At 38.3% G+C, this 22,866-nt stretch overlaps 3 protein-coding genes and 1 long non-coding RNA gene across 6 annotated transcripts; 3 read left to right on the forward strand and 1 right to left on the reverse strand.

Moving 5' to 3' along the window:
• Positions 1 to 1,646, forward strand: LOC143302872 (uncharacterized). 2 transcript variants are annotated; one of them, XR_013058708.1, is made up of 4 exons: positions 1 to 315; positions 401 to 482; positions 546 to 762; positions 855 to 1,646. It is a non-coding gene; the product is annotated as an uncharacterized LOC143302872 (long non-coding RNA). The 2 variants fall into 2 exon arrangements; XR_013058707.1 differs by having other exon boundaries at positions 1 to 482.
• Positions 1,311 to 10,870, reverse strand: LOC117158012 (Na(+)/H(+) exchange regulatory cofactor NHE-RF3). The gene is made up of 2 exons (XM_033336456.2): positions 9,893 to 10,870; positions 1,311 to 4,098 (listed from the first exon to the last, which is right to left on the reverse strand). Exons 1-2 carry the CDS (start codon positions 10,316 to 10,318, stop codon positions 3,754 to 3,756), a joined length of 771 nt encoding a protein of 256 aa, XP_033192347.1. The 5' UTR covers positions 10,319 to 10,870; the 3' UTR covers positions 1,311 to 3,753.
• Positions 10,871 to 12,938: 2,068 nt separating this feature from the next.
• On the forward strand, positions 12,939 to 19,544 carry Rip11 (Rab11 interacting protein). Its single transcript, XM_033336453.2, has 7 exons — positions 12,939 to 13,223; positions 15,971 to 16,009; positions 17,020 to 17,266; positions 17,423 to 17,801; positions 17,878 to 18,152; positions 18,232 to 18,676; positions 18,786 to 19,544. The coding sequence occupies exons 1-7, from the start codon at positions 13,193 to 13,195 to the stop codon at positions 18,960 to 18,962; spliced, it is 1,593 nt and encodes a 530-aa protein (XP_033192344.2). The 5' UTR covers positions 12,939 to 13,192; the 3' UTR covers positions 18,963 to 19,544.
• A 206-nt stretch (positions 19,545 to 19,750) lies between these two features.
• On the forward strand, positions 19,751 to 22,854 carry LOC117158009 (dnaJ homolog subfamily C member 2). Of its 2 annotated transcripts, XM_033336451.2 has the most exons (5): positions 19,751 to 19,962; positions 20,335 to 20,604; positions 20,722 to 21,106; positions 21,186 to 22,290; positions 22,369 to 22,854. In XM_033336451.2, exons 1-5 carry the CDS (start codon positions 19,908 to 19,910, stop codon positions 22,417 to 22,419), a joined length of 1,866 nt encoding a protein of 621 aa, XP_033192342.1. In that variant the 5' UTR covers positions 19,751 to 19,907; the 3' UTR covers positions 22,420 to 22,854. The 2 variants fall into 2 exon arrangements, with proteins under 2 accessions (XP_033192342.1, XP_033192343.1); XM_033336452.2 differs by lacking the exon at positions 19,751 to 19,962 and having other exon boundaries at positions 20,466 to 20,643.
• The last annotated feature ends 12 nt before the right edge of the window (positions 22,855 to 22,866 follow it).

Here is a 22,866-nt window from a genome sequence, read left to right on the forward strand (position 1 = left end):
GAAAGGTGCGAGTGTATACACGTGGATTTGAGAAAGAAAAGAAAAGAGAAACGATGGATGAAGAAGGAGAAGAAGAGAGAGAGAGAGATAGTAGAGAGACAAGGAGAGCAAACATCATCGTGAAAACGGTTAGCGCCGTCGGCGTAACCTGAGAGCTTTTCGGACCCTGCAACCATATATGTCCGCCTCGCGCACTCTCTCTCACTCGCGCCACGCTCAATCCCGTCGTGCTCTCTCGCTTCCACTTACCACTCAAAGAATCTGCCTTTGCACCCTTCTTCCGCTACTTTTTCATCGTACCACCGATCCAACACGGTGCTGTTAATTTGCCAGTAATTTACTTCCTCTGTTTTTCACGAGCCAACATCTTCAACCACTTTTTCTTTTACTTGACTGACAGTGTTAACTATCGCTGCACGACTGCATCCTTCCGAAAATATGTATGCGGCCTTCTCTGCTCCACAACATCGACCATTCATCTCGTACGCATAATGTAAGTTTCACAATGACTTCTTAAAAACACTAAGTACTGAAAAAATGTGCAGGTCAAAATGCAAGTCAAAAAGTATAGAAATATAGGACAAATTACATATTGGGTCTACAGATGTCATATAAACACATAGACATTTAGCTTTTTAGTCACAAACGACGAATTTTTCTACCATAGAAGTAACCAGAAACTTATCGCATAGTCACAATTATTAAAATAGGTGCATTGATCGATCAGAAGAACGATAGATGGAGGAAAGTATCGATTCTTTGGTAAGTTGTAATGTCGATCGAAAAATTTTATAAATAATGCCATAAACGAAATTTAGTATAGATCTGATATGCAATGTATTTTTATATCACAGAATTTGAAGTTTCTAGAGCTAGAACCACATCTACAGTTAGAATCTTCTTACTACATATTTTCGTGTCACTTCCGACATTACCGACTCGGGACGGAATACGATTATAGTGTCATCGGTGCTAGGAATTAAAATCAAATTTCCGGCAAGTACTTATTTCGAAAATAAATAACATCAACAATAATTTTACTAAATTTTTTCAAAGATACACTACACAACGATGGCAGCGTTACAGCTCAAAAGGATCGAGAAACTGATCAAAGTGTTCTGAGATGTAAATTAAGTGTAATAAAAGTTATGGGTTAACATGTATCTTTAACTGTTAACCTGTAACACTCGAACGTAGAAGCTTCGACTTGCTTTTCCTTCGATCTTCTTTTTCGATATGTTGACATATACGAGTTACTTTGAAGACATAACGTACCGACGATGGGAGGTTGTAAGAAATAAAGCGAGTCATATACGTACAATATTATTTATACAGAGATGTACGTAAATGAACATAATTTGATGAATAACGTACAACTAAGTCTTGTCGTCAAACATAATGCTTACAGTTACGCTTAAAAAATACGTTGGACTTGTGCAATAGTTGTAACAACGTGTGTATTTTACCCTTATTCAGAGCATTTATATACATTTCAAGGAATCGGTGCAATAGTTTGCGTGAAAACTAACATTTCAAAATGACAAGGGATAGAGAGTTTATCGTTTCAAGTTTCCAGTATACTATAATTTCATTTTTAATACTAGCAGAAATATCGCAAACTGCCTCGAACGCGTGATACGTAAATACTATATCGACGGCCAGCGATATTAATTATGCGAAACAAGGCATGAAGACGATGGTTCATTCGTTCTTCCGATCGTTGCACCGACCTTGACGCACAAAGATCTAATATTTACAGAAATGAACATGCTTATGCATCGAACTTTGCAAATGTATTGCGATAAAACGAGAAATATGTAAGAATTTACATAGCGTATATTCAGTGCCAGAGCATAAACCGATAGATCACGGTAAGCGAATTAACCTTGAGCGACTCGATCTTCTTGATCGATAATGCGATCGATCGGTTTCTATAGTGCGCGGTGTTATCGATTCGCGCTCAAATCGACATTTTAATTCGTTTGACACCGATCATCGATAGTAGACGAAAAATATAACAGAAAATTCGAATTTCAATAGACGAAATTCACAAATAAATGAAGTTCCACACAAAAACAAATTATTCTTAGAATTACATTTTCCTTTTCAAAGATTACAACCTTTTGTTTCTTCAACTGAACCGTTCTGTTACACATATGTATTTAAAATTTGCATCGTTGAAAATACCGCAAAAGAAGAATTCTTTTTTATACATATGTAAAATTTATTCCAAAATAAAAACAGCTTTAACGAAATACGAATTATGAATAAAACAAAACAACTATCTTTGTCTGACTTTAAACAGATAAGAGTCCGCGCTGTAATTACAAAAGCGCTTGATCTTATCAAATCTATCGATCTCCAATAATAGATGTACAACACGAAATATTGTTATATCTAAGATATCGTACTTTAGTCGTAAAATAGCCATATAGGAATCCTGTTATCGATACTCGCATGACATCATTCGTAGAAAGTGTGACGTCTGATCAATTTATCGACCGATTTATTATCGGGTATTAAATGCAATATATCGGCATCCATTATTTCACTCTGATGCGTCGATCGAATTAATTATCGAGTGTGAAATTTGTGCGACATAACGCTTCGAAAAATATGACGAAATCGGCAATAAATCGTTTCTTTTCCTTGTAACGCTTCATCAAACAAATAATAAAGTCGTGCGTTTCCGCGTGTTACCGATCGGTGTTTATCGTGACTACAGGAATGTATGTAGGTACATATCGTGCGAAAAACAAAAGAGCAATAAAAAATAGAACAAAACAACTAGCTTCTAGGTATTCGCGTAAGGTACGAAGCACGACGTAAAAGGATCACGACGGCGATAATTGAAAGTTACACAACAAGTTGTCGTAATATTTAGCAATGTCGAGTTAGAGAGTAGCCGAGTTTCCTGCGAATCCTGCGACTCTCTCAACTATATATAGTCGCATACGCTCGTTGAAACTTCCAACGAACGTGGAAATTTGCCCAAGTCTTCCCACTATTGTGTCGCCGCATTTTTGTACATCGTTACATTTCTTAAATTACATAATCCATTCGGGTGTTGGCATATTCCTCGTTGTGTCAAATATCGGTTTCTAGGATCGGAAAAGAAGCTTTCCTTTCTGCGTACTACTCGCAAGAAGTGGAAGACGCGGTTTACTTCGCAAGCTATACACGTTCCTTCGATTACAATAAGAAAACGAACGATACGTTAAATTTGATAAGGAATAATGAAAATTGCCGATGACGCGCGCGCGTTACGCGTCGTACGTCGCGCAACGTTCTACACTTTCTCCCGCGTCGTCGTGAACGTCCTTGGTGCGCGCAATTCTCGCTGTAGTTAGCGGGACAGCTGTATATCTAATGTAACAAGAAACTATTTTAGCGTTCGATCGATTCGCAATACGTTATTACGTTCAGACTTTTCAGCAATTTAGAAACGTTGTAATTCGTTCTTCGTCCTATCTGTAGCAAACCATCGGATTTTAATGGACTCGCAGGTACAAGCAAATACACACAAAGATACGTATATCCGCACGCGTGTATATGCCCGGTTAGAATTTCAAAAATGTCTATTGCCTCGAGCTATTTCTGTCTATACAGTAACTCAGAAAAATATCCGACAGTGTTTTGCGTTCATCCGGATCAGTCAGGACACAAGCATCCTGACTACTAATAGCGAGACAAGAAACAGCACCGCGCAGCATAGCCGACAAGACTATCGAACGAGACGGACAAGAGCAACGGTTATAATTTTTGTACGATGTCAAACTTGTCCTTGAAGCCGATCGATTCTTTCTTCGGATCGTATTTCTTGCGCGCAGCCAGCTGAGCTCTAAGTTCTTTGGCGCTCATCTTCAGGTTCAGGCCCTGTCGTGGCTCGTTACCGGTGACGCTGCCGTTTCCGGTATCGTGCACGTGCGCCATCGTCGTCTCGTTCCTGATGTTCCCGTTCCCGTTCTCTCGGCCAGACTCCTCACGTTCGCTCTCGTTCTCGTTCTCGCTCCTGTTCGAAGTTCTCGTTGCACTTGCCGTCAGCGTGCTGCTCTCGCTGTGCGAAGTGTCGTTCGATCCACTTGACTTATGCGCGTTCTGAAAAGAGACATTTCCTTTTATAATTTCCTCGTCTATAAGCGCAATATATATTTTTAGACACACGCGCGCATTTCTACTTGCATATTAGCTACGCTATATGCACGAGGAGAGACAAAGACGTATAGACGAGTACAAGGCGGAACAAAGAAAAAGCGTGTAAATGGTAGGAGGAACTCTTGTCACGTATCAAGGCCGGTGGTCGGCGGCGCGCTACTTTTTTCCGAAATATGCGCTTCGAAGAGGTTGAAAATCGGTCGCTTCGAAGGAAATCAGCAACGCAAGCCTGGAGAAACTGTTTCTCTATTTACCAGTTTATCTGTTATTCCGAAACTTCTATGATTATTCGACTTTGGATGTTTACGCGAAATCATAATTTGATGAACGCGACCGAAGAAGCGACATCTAGGCTGACATTCCTGTCACCTGGAAAATATATTACAATGAGTAGTGAGCTTTGGATATTTTACACATTTTTGTATATCTCTGGTTAAATTTCCTATAAATGCATGCAAATTTACGACGCGATACGATTATTTATAAATGAAACGAATTTACATTGTTTCTAATTATTTATCTTCTATAAATAGAGAAATTATCGTTGGAACGAAGAGTCGACACATTCTGCCGGTTAACGCTGCGACTAAATTTTTCACATTAAAGAAAATTTACGTTAACGGGGTGCGGTCGAGCGAAACGCTTCAATTTTCCGTTATACAACAGAAAGTGTTTCTCCTTAACGCCCGCCGATAGAAAGTAAGAGCGTGGACGCGGCAATTAATAGACGCGTTACATCGGTCGCAGCATTGTTCTCTTTTTCCTGGGTAATGAAGAGATACGCGCGATTCAGACAAGTTTCACACGGGTCAAAAACGATGGACAAATTCGTGGAAGGAACTCATAATGACCTTGGCTCCTGATGCAATATTCCGAACGGTACTTAAAGGAATTCCATCGGCAAAAGGCAAGCGCGATGGAAAACCGGTTCCCAACCACAGGCCGTTTAAATCTCTTCGAAATAATGTTAGTCGGTTTGTCCTGCTGCGGTTCGCTGTTATCGCCGCCGCAATTGAAAAAACTCGCTTCTATCGAAATTCCCTTCGATTACGATTCGAACGATCCTCGAATCTTCGTCCCAGAACTTTGCGAATTCTTACTACGCTCTGAATTGTGCTACTTGGCATTTGTTTATAGCAGCCAAGTTACTGGAACTCTTGCGACTTGGTTTAAGCTTCGTTCGAACAAAGTTGAGATTCTTTCAACTCGAGATTTCTCTAACTCGAAACGAACAGCACGGTCGTTAGATAATTTCCAATTTACTAACATCAATGCTTTAAACCGATTTGACCTTTCTTGAAATTTATATTTAGTATTAAATTATATGTCAGATTTATAATTATGATTAATGTCGTGATTAACATTTATATACCAGCAGATATCCTCTTGAAATCAGGTTATTCAAATTCAAACAGTTTGGATTCACGTAACTTGGCTGATTTAAACGGGACTATAAGCCAAGTTCGTTAGATCACTTGAATTCGCACGACTCGTACCTACCTTCAAGCAAGTCATTACATTTTCCAACCGCTTAATAAGTTCAAGCCACTTCGCTAATCCGAGGGCGATTTCAATAAAAACGTGCGTAGAAATACGAAAGAATATTTCGAGTGAAGTAAAAAAACAGGTGCACGTTGAACAAACGGTCTCAACTTGTTTGTCATCCTCGAGTGATTTGAATTCGGATAACCTAACTAATACGAACGAGGCTTTGGTAACATCGAAGGACTGATCGTGATGATGCAACGAACGAAAACGTTCGATATAAACATGTGAGTCCAATAATGCTATGAATACCTAATACCAGCATAAATCAAGCTGAAGTAACTTTCCATAAAACATCGAGAATCTATGTCGTGGCATTGTTGCGTCGACACCGGCATCCCGCGATTCAATTAATTCCAGCAACCACGAGCTTATATCGTATGCAATCGACTAGAATCGCGACTAATCGTAACTACGATCTTTACAGCGAACGACTAATTTCTTACGTCGAGTATCCCGTTCGAAGTACAACGGAAGCGACGTCCTTGTTAAAAAGGTGCGCGCGCGCGTTTCAAGAACGCACAAAAAAGTATGTGATTATTATCGGAGGGCAAGAAAGGAAAAAAGGATACGTAGCCGGGATTGAATGGCGCGTAGTCGCCGGACTGGAAATCATCGATTCGTCCTGTGTTGTTTAGTCGCGCGTATATTTAATTATTGCTGAGCAGAGAAACACTATGCGCGACCACTGTCCCGATTCCTTTCGGGAGGGGAATCCCCGTTATCTGTATATGCATTCGGCCTGGCTTTTTGGCACGCTTTCTTTGAAAATCGCTGCACACGGAAACCGAATAAGAGCAAATAACGGGCGTTCAAAGCTAGTCGTTGCTACGAAAGTATTTCACCGATTTGACCGTCGCGTCGTTACTCCGCTGCATTCTGCCACGTTCGTGAAAATCTTCGAAGATCAGACTCGCACGACAAACGGTTTTCCCTCTCATTCGTGTACCGTGCATGCCACACGGTTTGCTCTATTGCGCAATTGAAAATGGTGACAGGAAGTTTGACCAGCAGTCTGCACGGAGGCAATTAATTATTTACTATACGTATGATCAGGCTTGTGACAACGCAACCTTTTAGCTCGTAAATTACGATGGACGATCGATTAAATTGATCGTGGGTCGCGTAAAAGTGTAAAATTAGCATTCGTGGAAACACGTTAATCGATTTGAGTCCCGATATCCTTTTTTTTCCCCCCGATGCGCATACACCGTATCTCATAACTATGAAAATGGCCTAAGAGTTTCAACTATTGCGCGCCGTACCACGCAATTACGGAATTTAATGGCTTTAAAATTTGCAATTCTTAGAGAAATATGAGAAAGAAACGCGTACTATGCGTGTAATATGCGAAAGTATATAAAATATCGAAAGTATCGTTGCAATTAGTCCGTAAATGCAAACAGATATTTTTACAGATACATCTAGACAGACGAAACGTATTTAGAGATTCGTTTCACCTACTAAATATCACAAAGAGTATTATATTTTGGATTTGTTTGTTTTACATATTGCAATTCCTTATAAATGCATAAACAACTGCAATCCGATTATAATATTTGACAGGTAAGAACAATTCTCTGTGCATAGTTTCAGTTTACCAACTATATTCGTGAAAACGTGAATTTAGACAAAAGTCCGACTTTATCGACAGGTTCGATTATCTCGCGTACTTCCAACTTGGTCGTGCCGTCTCTCGTATCTGGTACTCGTAGAAGAACATTTTATGGTGGTTTTATAGCGTACGAGACAGCATGTGCAACACGATCGCGGATACGCGTGCGTCTTCGATTACGTAGCTCGCTAGAACGCGAAATTTACGTAATTTTATGCCGCAAAAATGACCGGATATCCGGTGAGTCCTATCGACGGAGGACGAATCTTCCGATCGCGAGATAGTTGCCGTGATCGGATTCGTGGCGCGAGCGTATCGCGGTAAGACGATCGAACGCGCGGATCCCATGAAGACGAATTAAGGCCAGTGACGTGCCATTTTGTAAAGGAGCAACTTCCGTCGATTAGCACCGTAATTGTTACATCCGAGAATGCTGACGGTGATATCGTTCAACGATAGCACCCCATTTCTACTCGATAACCGAGCAAACACGGTTGAAACATTCGTCCGATAAAATCCAATCGGGCGTCTTGGAATTTCTTCGCGAGAACCTATCGTATAATATAACGAGCAAGAAACGAATCTCGTGATACGCTTTCCTACGTGTCTTATCGCTCGGGAACAAAACGAATGAGTCATTCGGTGCTCGTGAACGCTCACCTTCTAGCAGCAGTGAATCAACCGACGGAAACAAGGAAACTAAAGCCGAAACAGGAAAATTGGTTTTTCTAATAATTCCGCGTCTCGAGAGAAGGAGCTGAAATCGTTAGGAAGGAAACGAGATGGAACATGACTCAGAGACCTTGAGAAAAAATCCCCGAGTATTTGATTTTGCTTCGTACCAAGCTGAAATTCGCGGACGTGACGCGATGAAATAAATAACGTACAAACGAAACGTTCCATCGCGTGTTAAATTTCAATCCGCTCGTTTACCACTAGGTGTGGCAAAAGTGGATCAACGGATAGATAATTGCGATTCGCTTGATTCGTTCTTTTCCATGATCGAATGGGTTATGTTTTGCGTTTTAATTATGTTTCTACATATATTATCAATATGCGATCTAATTCTTTTTAACGTTGGAAGAAAATTTCTGGCGAAAAATTTCAAGAAAATATCGCACGTATCGATAATTTCTCTTCGTACTTAAGAAATTTGTGAACGATAAATATACGACTGGTGTAATACGCGCATGTCGAAAATGACTAAAACAACGGAGCGATGTTAAAAATTAGAGAATAAGTTTTATCGAGTGAGAACAGTACACTGGTTGCACGTAGGAGGCATCCCGCGAGGAAGATAAGTTCGTATTCATTGAGGCTGCGATAATGGTATCAAAATCTAACGTGTTATCGTTCGACGGCGCTTTACTGGAAAGAAACTAGCGAAAACACGAGATACTGTATCATAGTAGCCTTTTTTAATGTAAAACATTCACCGTATCGAAACAATACGAACAAGTTCATAAACACTTGCGAGCATGTTCATACATATGTATCTGATGCGCCAATTGTACTATATTATATCGTAACATCTGTTCGCCAAACGTTATATTTTTAGCGTAGACAATCTTTTCACGACGTTGGACAAAGTCGATTTTCGAGCGAGTTATCAAACAGAAACGATGACTCGATAAAACGTATCGAAGAATGCTAGTTCCGTATTGACGATATTACCTACACGCGTTACACAAATAATCTCGTGCAATTCGTCGGTATTAATTTTCCGAGTATGGAACAAAAAATCGAAATTCCCCGTTTCTACTTATTTGTTCATGCGTTCGCGTATTATACGGCGAGACGACGAGGCAGCGTTCCACGTATGGCGTGCTAACTTTTTCTCTCGCTTCTACTGGCCAACTGTGGTAAACACAGATGTTCAAGACCGCAACCTGGTGAAACACTTATCTCTAAATATGTAATAAAAGAAGACTGTTATTTTACTGCCTTGAAAAAACAATGATCCTAGTGCATGTCGCTAAGATGTTGATAAGACGAATCACGATCCAGATATTATGCCAAGATTATTTGTAAAATCAAAATCTATCTTCCTACCAAATTGGATGTTCGCAAAGTGAGAAGCGGGCAACACATCACGCGAAACACGGTTTATTATTTTGGCCAAATCGACACGTTCCTGTGACTCACGTTTAAAGATATTATTGTAGAAAAAACAGTACGCTAATTCTTAACTAAATTGTACCATTACATACTAATCGGCGTTTAATAATAAAAAAAAAAACTCGTACGTTTTCAAATTGTCGAAGAGCGTTTTAAAACTCCTTAAATTACAAGTTTTATCGCGACTTTTACGACGTTGATAACAACAGATAATTTCTTAAAAAGTTCTTGAGAAAAATTCGCAAAGATGCATAGAAAACGATCGCCTACCTCTTGAAGGTGTGATTCTACGTGAGGGGTCACGACAAATAGTCGAACGACCGATACACGTACCGAAGCAACAGGTGGATCGACCGACTCGCTCGACTCAGTGAAGATTTCGCTGCGTCGGGCAACAGGTAACTTCCAGAAGGTAATTGGGATTTGGAGAACTGTGTTCGCGAACTAAACTGTACGCACCTCATCCGTGGAGACATTGCTGCCGTTGAGCTCTTCTTGTTCGATACTATTCGGGTTCTTCTCTGGGGTCTTGTTCACCTTGACGTTCGCCATGGTGCCCTTGATAACGATGTTGTTGGCCCTGAAATATTCGTCGGCCTCTTGGTCGACCACCAGAAGTTTCGTCTCATTGGGGAAGGCCTTTATGCGTTCAACAACCTGCTTGTGGGTCTCGTTCGCGATGTTGATCTCGTTAACTTCGATGATTCGATCACCTTGTCGCAAACCAGCAGCCTGACTAGGAGAACCATCGTCCACCTTACCGATAAATTGACCGTTCTTGCCCTTTTCCGCGTGTAGATTGAACCCATAGCCGTCAAAATCATCCCACTTGATGATATGGCAAAGTCGTGCACACGGAATCTTATCACCCTTGAAGGAAGACATGCTTCACCCTCGTAGCGCACTAAACGAAACAAAAAGCGACCGAAACGAGGGGAATCGAAGCCGACTAACAACTAGGCGAGGAAAGAAGACGAGGAAAAGTAACGCGTTACACGGATCGCTACGAGAAAGTTTGCACGCCGTGTCGAACCGCAATCGGTAACAAAATTTTCTGTGCAAGATCGACGATCGAGGCGCGGTCTCACGGCTCGTCCGTACCTCATACGGCGGCTGGTTGACTAGGTGATTGGATAGCTGGCAGGCTCGGCTTCGCCGATTTTCGTCTTCACCTGCCACGAGGCGATTATTCGAACCGACTGGCGGTATGCACTGTCGTGAATCCAAGTGAATCGGTGACCACTAGCGTGGGGGATTCGAAACTTAAAGGTTGGTTTACGCACACGCCAAGTCACGTGACCAGTAGCCGCGAACGAATTGACAGCTGGAACTTGGAAATATCAAGAATTTAAGAGCAATCGATCAAAAACGACGCAGTAATCGACATAACCAAGAAGCAATCCGTGCGAGACGCTGTCGCTGACTTCGGCTAAAAACTAAGGTAAGTAAGCGAGGAGGAGAGAGAAAGATCGAAAATCTTAGGAGAAGGGGAACTGGGAGAACGAAGGTGAACGCAACTAACTGATTGGACTAACGTAGTGGGGCGGCTCGGTGATATTGTTGCTTGCGTGACAACTAATATAGCACCATCTATCGGTAGATTAACAAAATCCAGATGAATCAACGGGCAAAATGGGAAACATCAAAATTTATCGAATTTTATCTTATTATAACGAATACATATTGTTTCTTCGATTATATTGCTTCAATGAACACGTTTCCTTATAGAAATGTCACATTATCAACCAGAGTTATTCGTTATAATTGTCACTTTATGAGAAAAGATACTGAACACCTGTTGCAAGTACATGTTTGACGAATTAAGAGTCGTATTAAGACATAAAATAAATCACAAAATAGAATTATCTTTCCACGATAAAATATAGGTAAAAATATCGTCAATATGATAAAAAAATAACAAACAAAGAAATTACTAACGATTAAGAAAGAAAGAATTATGTATTACAACTTTTGATATTCGTAGAAGAACCTTTTTATGTCGTAGTTTGTATCCGATATAACTGTTAGATGACTTTTATTACCCATCAAACTTGTACTGGTATGATTTGAAATTTTATAAACATTCAAGAAACAATTGATTGGATGAAATATTACATTATGACATATACGATATTCGACGCTTGTTTCTGAGTGGAAAAATTTTTGAAGCTCGACATATTTACTGTTGTTTGAGAAATGACGTTGTAGTAAACGGTTTTATAGTTCCAAATACTTGAATGCTGTACGTGCATGTTTTATACATATAAGTAAGTATTTATACATATGTAATAAAGTAAACGGATCCACATTTTAGTAGTCACAAAAAATATCTTTCTTAATTTTTGCATTTTAATTGAATCTCAAAGAGATAAAAGTTCGTAACGCGATATGCTTCAGTATGTTACAAACATACATACGTGATGTATAAGATTCTTTTTATATTAGAATTTGCACATATAAATTATAAATTATAAGTTATAGAATCTATTTTTATTTAAATACAATAATGGATGTTCAAAGTCAATAAATAAATCGTTATTATAGTAATTATCAATAGTAAATAACCTACGATACGTGAACATAATGTAAAGGAACAATCGCCTTAATTTCAATCTAACAAATAAAATACATATGTGTATCGTGAATGATGATAAAAGGAGGTAAATCACGCGATAACATAACGGTGACAAATCTGTGATAAAGTGGGCGTGAAGCAATTCGATCTACAATAAAGAATATTCCGAATACTTGACGCATTAATTACCCAAGTAAAATGTCCTTTCCCAAAATAGCCGCTTTATCTTCTGTAAAGGACTTACCTGTATAACTTGAATGTAAAACTATTTTATCTTTGTCGATACGCGAACCAACTAATTATTTAAGTATAAAAATATCAGTTTTGTCAAGATAGTATAAACATCATGACTAATTAATTAGAAGCACGTATACCGTTTACTTATTCATCGTTACAGCATTGTTACAGTACTGTACATATGTTTGCATATTCAGATGTCTAATTTCTACTTCTGTAACTTCGTATTTTGCCGATGACTAATCGCGATGATTGTACGATGCATGGACATATATTGTTTTTCTGTCCTCTACCAACTCCATGCTTTTGTTAAATATGCGTATTTTATGTTTTTTTTTTTTTTTAAATGAAACCTTAGACAGAATAATTTCGCTATCCAACATAGACAAGAAGAATGGAATAGCTTACTCACTGAGAAAATTTATTTATTGTTAAAATTAATAGCTCATAGCAGGGAAGTATTTATAAAATCTATATCAATTTTAGACAATACTATATTCTTAACTTTGCTTTGTAGATAATATTTAATATAAATAATTCCTCAAACAAATTAATTTTCTATTTGTTTTCAAGTTCAACTAGCACTAAAGAATCAGCTATATTTATTATGGTGCAGGGCTATTGAAATGCATCGTACGAACTTGAAGCACGAGCGTAGTGGATGCGCGAAACTGGATGCGCGATGGTTACCGTAATGGTGCGCGATGCGCGAGGCAGACGTAGCGGTTGTTCGAACAGTAGTCAAGTATAGTTGTCGTTGATACGTTGGGACGCGGTTAGTTTGTTGTTGACGTGGTTTGTTTCTGTAACGCCTACGGTTGTGCAAATGAAAACGCGTAATGCCAGTAGCCGGCATTAGAATAGTGATAGATACGTAGATCGGTTTCTCGATAGGAGGAACAACAGATGAATTATCGTAACCGTACGCTGTAACCGAATCGAACAAAATGTGGAGTCCGACGCACGTTCAAGTGACAGGTAAGTACATACGAACCTGGAAGCAAATTCCTTGACGTAGCGGATAAGAAGGTTATTTGTGCGGCAGGTGGTTCGTATCGAAACAGATGTACCGTAAACCAATTACCGCTTACACGTAGGCTAGGTTACGTAGGTATCCTTCGTCGAATGTAGGCAATCGAAACCTTGCAATCTCGTTAATACGTTCCAGAAATTTATTTACCGGGACTCTACTAGGTGTTTCTCGTGCTGTCGTCTACCAATGTATATCTTTATAGTCAACGACGCATGTCTTACTCAAGCGACCTCAATTGTCACGGTATTTTTAAATGGTTAATGCGGATCATGTTGCGACGGTGTAATTTTTCTTAGCCAACGTGTGCCATCGCAAACGTTGGCAAAAGCGAATGTCGAAGAAAATTTTCATCGCATTCGAGTGCAGCGTCGCGTAACGCGATAGACAGATTGGGAAGAGACGGTGAAAACTCGAATACTTTAAAAACACGAACGCTGCTCCAATCGAAAAGATAATAATCTTACATGTGCACTTGCATGGTTTATCACATATATGCACGAACTTGCGCATTCTAGTTCCTTGGTGGATGTAAATATTTTCACTCTAGACTTTAGACGGACGTCTCGTATGAAAATCGTCTGCCACGATTTTGCGACGTCTCCGAATCGTGCCAAATTAAGGACGATGTACATATTTAAACCGCGCGCGGCTATCCATGGCTTAAATATACGATGAGTCAACTTCTGAAAACTGGTCGGCTTATTTTGTTTGTTAAAATTCGGCAAATTAGCACGATAAATACACGTCGATACAACTAATTCGATAAAATATCATTACTGATATTAGACTATATTTTCGACGTGATTTCGTTTGAACGTTTAATGAGATTGTTTCTCCTAGCAATTTTAACGCATAGAGCATTTATATGCGAGTTGACAAGCATTTAATACTTTCGTTTCGATGCAAAATAGGTAGAGTGTGAAAGCATATGTAGGAGCAGCTGATGATGTTCCCCCTTCTTATTCGTATATTCGAGTCCTCTTTCCAGGATCGTAGTTATATCCTTGAGTGCCCTTTAGTTTTCTATCCTGACTCCTCATTTTCCTTTATCTAACGTAAGCGACATTTTAAGTTATACTTTCTACTTTATCACAGCAGATAATCGCAGCTTCTAAAAAACGGTTAATGAAGAACTTTATCTCCTTTATTTACAAAGATAGAAAGATATTTCCAACGGTCAATTTAAGGATTTGCCCTATGTCGTGTGATAAATCATTGCGGAATTTTTCACTCGTAGAAAAAAGAAGTATACCAGCTTAATTAGCTGTGATCTCGAACCGTTAAGAATGTTCCTTTCCGAGTAAACGGTATTCGGCTGCAGCTGTAACGAACGCCTCGCTTCGTCTAATCGAGTCGTGGAAGCATGCAGCGAGAGAGTTGATTTTCCCATCCAATTGGCTTTGTTCGGCGAGAAATCGAGGAAAACGATACATTTTATGCGATTGTAGAAAGAATTCTAGTCATCGAGTGCATTTTATGCATCGTTGTCTCGTGACTACGGTACAAAGCAAATATTATTATAGCAGGCTCGAATCTAAAATTCTCTCTAAACGTTAATATTTATTTTTGTAAACCATTGCCAGAGTATACCATTGTTTAAAATATACAATCAGACTGTGAATGTTTATGCATTTGCGGGAAATTTAAAACTGTAAAAATGCACACAACCCGCGTGATATGCAAAAGTACATAAAATATGTAAAGTGAAGCGTTCGCATCGATTAGCAGTTTAGTACAGTGCGTAATAACTACGAAAACGGAATCTATATATAAAAATTCTGTACGAAATTTCAATGTAGAAATAAATCCCTAATAGATCGTAATTTAATAAGTTGGTATGATATTTAAAAAAAAAAAAGAAAAAAACTAAAGCAATAGAATCTGTATAGAAAGTTATTTTTATTCCTAACGCTAGCGGCGCTAAACATTAAAATATGAACTTTACTTCAGACATTTCATGTATTTTTATCTTCATCTATAATTTATACCTATGTTTACGTAGAAACAAATTTTTATATAGCTCCCTTTTACTTGCTGTCTCACTTAGCTGTCTTTGCTTACGTACGTACATTAAAATATAGAATTGCATAAAAATTCGAAATTTCCACACGGTGCACACAACCAAAAGAAGAAGATATATCAAACGTAAGTTTACGTGCCAGCGTTACGATATACGTATTGAGCGTAGAATTTATTTCTGACGTTGTACATATCCTCCATAAAAAGAAGTACGTAGCGCGGGATAGTCAAAAATAGCAGAATAGCAATGCTATACAAGCAAGATTTCGCGGTAAGAATGCAATAGAATAATGGAACAATAGGGAAGCGATACGTTCACGCTTTTACCGTGATAGGAAGCTATGTTGTGCTCGTCAGTCATGATGCGTTTTTACAAAATGCATATTATCTCAGATATTCTAACGATGGCTCTGTACTCTGGCCAGATGCCATTTCGTTTTATCGCGCATAATAAAATATGCGGCTGATTTGTCCGCAGCTACGCCTCTTTCTCTTTATCGTATTTTTGAGTGCACAAATACTTTCGCGGACAAAAGACTGTGAAATTTTAGCATTTATGTATGTTTTATTCGAACAGCTGAAATATAATAGAACTTTCTGTCATCGAGGAATAAATCATTCTTTACTTTTCCCTTTTCCCTAGAATTTAACAAAATGTTTTCTTTGTTTGCAGTTCAAAGAGCGAAGAACTTATTAACCAAAGGAAAACACAGTGAGTATCCTGATTGATCGTTACGACAACAATGGTACAACAACAATATTATTAGCGAAATGTTATAATACAAGAGTTACGTCGTGAACTTTGAATTATTTTCTTTTTTCTTTTTTTTTTCCTTAAGCATTTGAATTTTCTTATTTTAGCTGTACAATATCTGCATACAGACGAAATGCGCATAACTAGAGTAGAGTATACTCGTATAGATATACAGCGTGTAACTAGGGTACAATATCTGTATACAGACAAAATGCACATAACTAGTGTATAGTATACTCGTATAGATATACAGCGTGTAACTAGGGTACAATATTCGTATAAATGAAGGGTATATGAATATTTTTAATAGCGTTTACAATTTTTGAGGAGAGATTGCAGGTTTTTAGAAGGTTGTAAACATATAAAGCAAGCGAATATATTTGGTTGCACGATTACAGTTTCTATCGTCGGAGGCAAGTAAGGAGGAAGTCCCGGTAATCTGAGATTTCCTGAGTTAAGAGGTTAAGATTATCGAGCCTTTGTACGTTGCTTTATACATATGCTGTGCAGTTTAAACGGTTTTGCATGGTTCGCGAAATTCGATTCGAATTTAGCACAATGACGAAACACCGGTAAAATTTCGTCTTCCATTGTTTTGAAACTAGACACGCTTTAATAAAAAAAAAAGATACTGACATCAACGAATTGTTACGTTTCCCTGCGCAATCTGACATATATGACGTAAAAAGACGGCTAAAACGACTACAATTTCAAAGACACTTAATATTAGGTCATTTCACGAGTAATGTCACGTTCGACGTATTGCGACAAATTAAATATAAATAAAAGAACGATTAGGGCTGTCTGGACAGGAGAAGAGAATATCGCGAATGTAATTTATACGGTCAATAAGTAGACAATAAACGTGGCCTGTGCGACATTTTTAATATTCGTCGCGCGGCTTGTTAATCCTAACCTTGCGGTTAACCGTCACCACCCACGTTAAATGCTTCGATCTAACAACGCAGAGACCAACGATTGTTTCGTGACGATCGCGCTTGGCAAGGAAAAATACCAAACGTCTGTGAAGGAGAAAGCGTCGAAGGATGTGGAATGGCACGAAGAATGCGAGCTACTCATACCGGAACAAGGGAACACCGCAGAGATTATCCTTACGGCCCTTCATCGCAACTTCTTGGGTGTCGACGAATTCCTCGGCACTATCAGCATACCTCTCTCCAGTTTCGATGTTTACGAGAGACCAAAGAATAGATGGTACGTTGTTTGATATTACATAATCATTTTCCATCATTGCATGAACATTTTTGATCTATTTATAATACGGAGTAAATGAAACGCTGAGAACGTTGATAAAGTTACACGAGAATTAAAAAGCAAGATTTCGTCTGAAAAGTTTCTAATTATATGTAGGTACACTCTTGGGAGTAAACCAGGCAAAGAAAATACGAAAGAGAGAGGAGAACTTGAAGTGAAGATAGGTTTCATCGTGAAAGCTGGTAGTTTGACCGATCTGAGCCACAAGGAACGTCACAAAAGTTCCCTTGGACAGTTATCCACGGCTGCCCATTCGATCGGTGGAAGTTTACTCAGTATAGGCAGCTTCGAGAAGCGTAAAGGTTTAAAAAAATTAGCCAAATCGATCGGGAATCGCGTGAAAGGAAAGAGCAAGCATAATTTGGACAAAGGAGATGACCTGAACGAAAAAGACGAGCGCAAGTTCCGCACCACGAGACAAGAACCTGGAGAAGCTGACCCTGGTGTTATTAGCGAGGACGAGGACGAATTTACGGTAACTATGAATCTATCGATTTGTTGTTATTTAAATTTCCTGTATAATAATTCACAGTTACAACTGTATATTTCAGTTTGACGATTTGTCCCACAAGAGCTCGGCATCGTCTTTAAATGCTCCGGTTGTCGCCAACAGTAACAGTGTAGCTTCGATCGCTTCGAGTAACTCGTCCAGTAACAATTTCGAGGCACATCATGTACCACCAGCGCCAACGAACGCAGCACCCAACAAACCACCACGATTCTCTATGAGCGCTTCCACTACCTCCTTATCCAAAGTGGACAATATCAAAGAAGATGAATGGGGTTTGAAGCTTTATGGCAAACAAGTTAATAATAATGTTAAAAGGTGAATAAAATTGTTCTTACCGTGTGAAATCTCAATCTGAATGGAAACGATTGTATTAATACGCCGTTGATATATTTAGATGGGATAGCAAAGCAAGTCCAAAAATTGTGATAGACGAACCAAAGGATGAATATCGCGAATCGTCGCCCATAAATTCACCTTCTTCGACTTTGAAACGTCAAGAACTTCCAGAGATTCCGAGCCCTGCACCGCGTGAGGTACTGCTAACAAAGAACAAACTTGAAGATAAGTTTGCATCGACTAAAGAGAAGAACGTAAAAGAAGAGAAACTCAAAGAAAAGAAAGAAGATAAGTACAGTTGTTGGAGTCCTAAAGATGAAAAGCAATCGAGAAAAGACAAGAAGAAAGAAAAAGAGAATAAATTTAAAGACTTTAATGACGATAATAATTTGTCCGGGGAGAGAATTATCATCGGAGGTGAAGACGCGATTAAAACTACAGCATCGGTGAAAAGCCACTTACCGCATGAAATTCTCGCACAATTCGAAGGGAAATCGAGAGAGGTAAATACGCTGTGGTATTACCATTGCTATTATTATAGTAAATCGTCGGTTTTTAAATTATAAAAAAGAGATCTGCATAATATGCGACGATTAAATTTTTTCAATACAGGATCTCATCGAATTGACGCTACAGCTGCAAGCGGAAGTAACAGATAAGAAGAAACGTCTAAACGACTTGGAAGATTATATAGATGCGCTACTACTACGAGTAATTGAATGCTCGCCACGCTTACTGCAAAACCCATATCAATCACAGAGACGTTTGTCATCACCTGGTCATCAGTAGATAATTAAACAATCTTCCGTTCTGGTATTTTCAAATGTTGATGTTGAGATTAATTATGTGTTCGAAATAATTGGTGATAATTGCATACTGTTCGTTTAACCTATTTCGACCATTTCATACATTTAACTGCAGCTACTTTGTAGTTCGCGGGCTTTAATTTATTTTCAACTAACATTTATAATTTTTAATTTGCACGTACTTCGCAATGACATCGCTTCTTAAAATGTATAAACATTTGTTGAATTTTTAATGTTTTTTATCGTTTCAACAAAAAATGTTTTATTAAAGTTTATATATATTATATATATTTACACATATGTATAGTATATTTTAGAGCGCGGCGAAAAAGAGCGGTGTTTGTGCCAACCGTTGTAAAATGAGAACGAAAAATAACAAATACCCCTAGTCTTCCCAACAAAAATGATTGATCCAAAAATGTTATTTCCGTCCAAAGTACGATCCCAACAAGTATGATTAAAATATTTGTATTTTTGAATATTTACAAGAGTATTTCTTCGTACAATATGTATCATATTTTCACAAATATATTTAAAATAAACATTAAACTATTTCACAATCTAATTACTCGTGTTAAGTTATTTCTAATCTACACGTATATATACATATGTCTGTACAATCAGATAACCTTGAATTACGTAACATTTCTCAAAAGTACAATAATTGCATTATGTACTAATAGTACAATAATAGTATGTACTATAATAAACATACAGATAGTATAGTTACATAGTCGAATGAATATTTGTACGTGGTCGATGTTTACAGGTTGTATAGTCGTTATTTATTCTAACGTACCCGTGGAGCGCCAAATAACGTGGTCGTTTCGTATTGAGATGTCCGTAGTACGATAGTCTGTTCGCTTATGTTTTCATTGGAGTTCCTCTAGTAATTTGTTTGTAAAAGTTAATATCCTATCAACGACTAATGATGAGGAACGATATAAATGATGACAATTCAACTAATTTAAACACAGTATCCGGTAAGTTTCAGCAGTTTTGTTAATATTTGCCTTTTGACATCGACCATGTGAGGTTAGATTTCTCGAAATAGGGTCGTTTCAAGGGGCACATAGAGGCATTGCAGAATTTTAAAGATACTCTTTTTAATGTTCACACTGTATATACATCAGTCAGTTCTATAATTTATGAATGATTAGAGATATTTTAGTTGTAACAATGATGCTGTTTGGAATAATTAAATTATGAATATTTCGCTGCCCTTATATATGTACCATGTGGTCGAAAAATATAATTTATTTTCACATATAGGTTAAATGAAAAGTCTTTCAACTTTTAAGTTTGAGTAGAGTGAAGAAGTAAGAAGTTTAACAACTGCAAAATATGATTTATAGATTCATCCATGGAAACATGTACAGCAGGTCCCTTAGTCCTATATTCCACCGCACAAGCATGGGCAGCTCAGTTTCATCGCAGCCTTATGCCTGCCAGGATATCCGACGAATCATCTGACGAAGAAGATCTTTCACAGTACCAATTCGAAGATGACTTGGAGTATCTTAGGTCATTGGACCCAAAGGAATGGAAAGATCAAGACCATTATGCAGTGTTAGGCTTGAAAAAGCTTAGACACAAAGCAACCGAAGATATTATAAAAAGGGCTTGTACGTAAAGAAAGTTCAAAGTATACTCTGTAAAGGAATGTAGGTGTTATATCGTTCACTGTCGTGCCTAATACAATGATTAACCCGGTTGAGGAGTATTTGATGTGTGAATTACAGATAAGCAGAAAATTCTCAAACATCATCCCGATAAGCGGAAGGCAATGGGCGAGGAAATCCGGCCAGATGACGATTATTTCACCTGCATAACAAGGGCCTGGGAAATCTTGGGAAACCCTATGAAGCGGCGGAGTTACGACAGTGTGGACCCGTATTTTAGCGACGACTTGCCAGATGAAAAAGATTGTAAAAATAACTTTTACGTGCTAATGGGTAAAGCGTTCAAAGAGAATGCTAGATGGTCTACAAAGAAGCCGGTACCGCGCCTGGGTGGATCAGATACACCTAGGGATAAAGTAGAAAAATTTTATTCGTTTTGGTATGACTTTGATTCGTGGCGCGAATATTCTTATTTAGACGAGGAAGACAAAGAAAGCGGTCAAGAGTAAGTATACCACGATTAAATTTTTTCTGTATTTCTTTACCTTCTAACATATTTATAATCTGTGTAATTATTTTCCTAGTCGAGATATGCGTAAGTGGATCGAGAAAAAAAACAAAGCGACACGAGCAAAACGGAAGAAGGAGGAAATGGCACGTATACGTACGTTGGTCGATATGGCTTACAATATAGATCCCAGAATAAAGAAGTTCCAGCAAGAAGATAAGGATAAAAAGACAGCAGCAAAAAAAGCAAAACAGAAAGCTGCAAAAGAGAGACAGCAAGAAGAAGAGAGAATAGCGAGAGACGCGGCAGAAAAGGAAAGATTAGAAAGAGAAAAACGGGAGATTGAAGAAAAAGCAAAATTAGATGCGCTTAAACAAGAAAGAGAAGCACAGAAGAAGGCGCTTCGTAAGGAAAGAAAGGCATTGAGAGATTTTTGTAAAGCCAATAATTACTTTGCTCAAAATTTAGAGGAAATTATTAGACACATGGAAAGCGTTGAAAAAATTTGTGAACTTTTTAAACTGGTTCAATTGGAGGAGGCAATGAAAAAATTACAGAGTGACGGAAGAACCGCGTTTATCAGTATCATGGAAGAAACTGAGAAGAAAATAGAAGCAGAACGTAGAGCCGGTGTTATCTCTAGTGATATGCGAAATACACCGGAAAAGCAAGTAAAATCTTACACCGCACCATGGAGTGAAAATGATTTACAGCTTCTTATAAAAGCCGTAAATTTATTCCCAGCAGGAACGAATCAACGTTGGGAAGTAGTAGCAAATTTTATCAATCAACATAGTACTTCCTCCACTGGTGTTACACGCGATGCAAAGGAAGTTCTTGCAAAAGCTAAAGATTTGCAATCGACTGATTTCAGTAAATCTAGTTTAAAGGAGCAAGCAAATAAGAAAGCGTACGATAATTTTATTGCCGAGAAGAAAACCAAGGAATCGGTTGAGGACCGAATGCCAGCTGTTACTGAACGTCTGGATCATCCTGTTTCTAACGGTGTTAGTTCCGAACAAAAAGATTCTAAAAAAGAGGCACAGCCTTGGACTCCAGCGGAACAAAAACTGCTGGAACAAGCGTTGAAGACTTACCCTACAAGCGTGCCTGATAGATGGGATCAGATAGCAGCATGTATTCCAACTAGGACGAAAAAAGAATGCATGAGGAGGTATAAGGTACGTTTCGAAAAAGATATATTTGCAAATTTATTGTTTTTCTATATTTCTAAATTTCTATATTTCGATTGTTTGCAGGAGCTGGTCGAACTCGTCAAAGCGAAAAAGGCGGCACAAGTGATGAAATAATATTAGTCTGTCCTTAACATGAAAATTGTTTTTAACTTATTAAATTACAAACAAATTCATAATTGAGTTTGGAAGAAGAATGAATGTTAGCTTTTACCGAACGTCGGCTGTTGTATATACTTGTGCCTTGGTTTAATTTGTACATGCACAGTTTGCAACGGTTCTAGGAATTTTCTGCTACTTATACGCAAGAAAGCAATTACTGCACCTAGTGACTACATTAATCGCAATTGTTAACTGCATGGAAAATCGTGGTCCCAAGGTTCGAATTGACGCTCCCGAAAATTAACCTTTTTTTTTTATATATAACAATTCTTCTGCAATCGTGCGATCGAAATGTCTTGTAAGTAATGTAAAATATGATACTAGAAAGCAATCGTCGTTTAGGTCGAAGCATACATACTTTATAAATAAAGACGATCGATATTTCGAAAACGCGTGTTTCCT

Source organism: Bombus vancouverensis, chromosome 6 (assembly GCF_051014615.1).
Source record: "Bombus vancouverensis nearcticus chromosome 6, iyBomVanc1_principal, whole genome shotgun sequence".
NCBI lineage: Eukaryota > Metazoa > Arthropoda > Insecta > Hymenoptera > Apidae > Bombus > Bombus vancouverensis.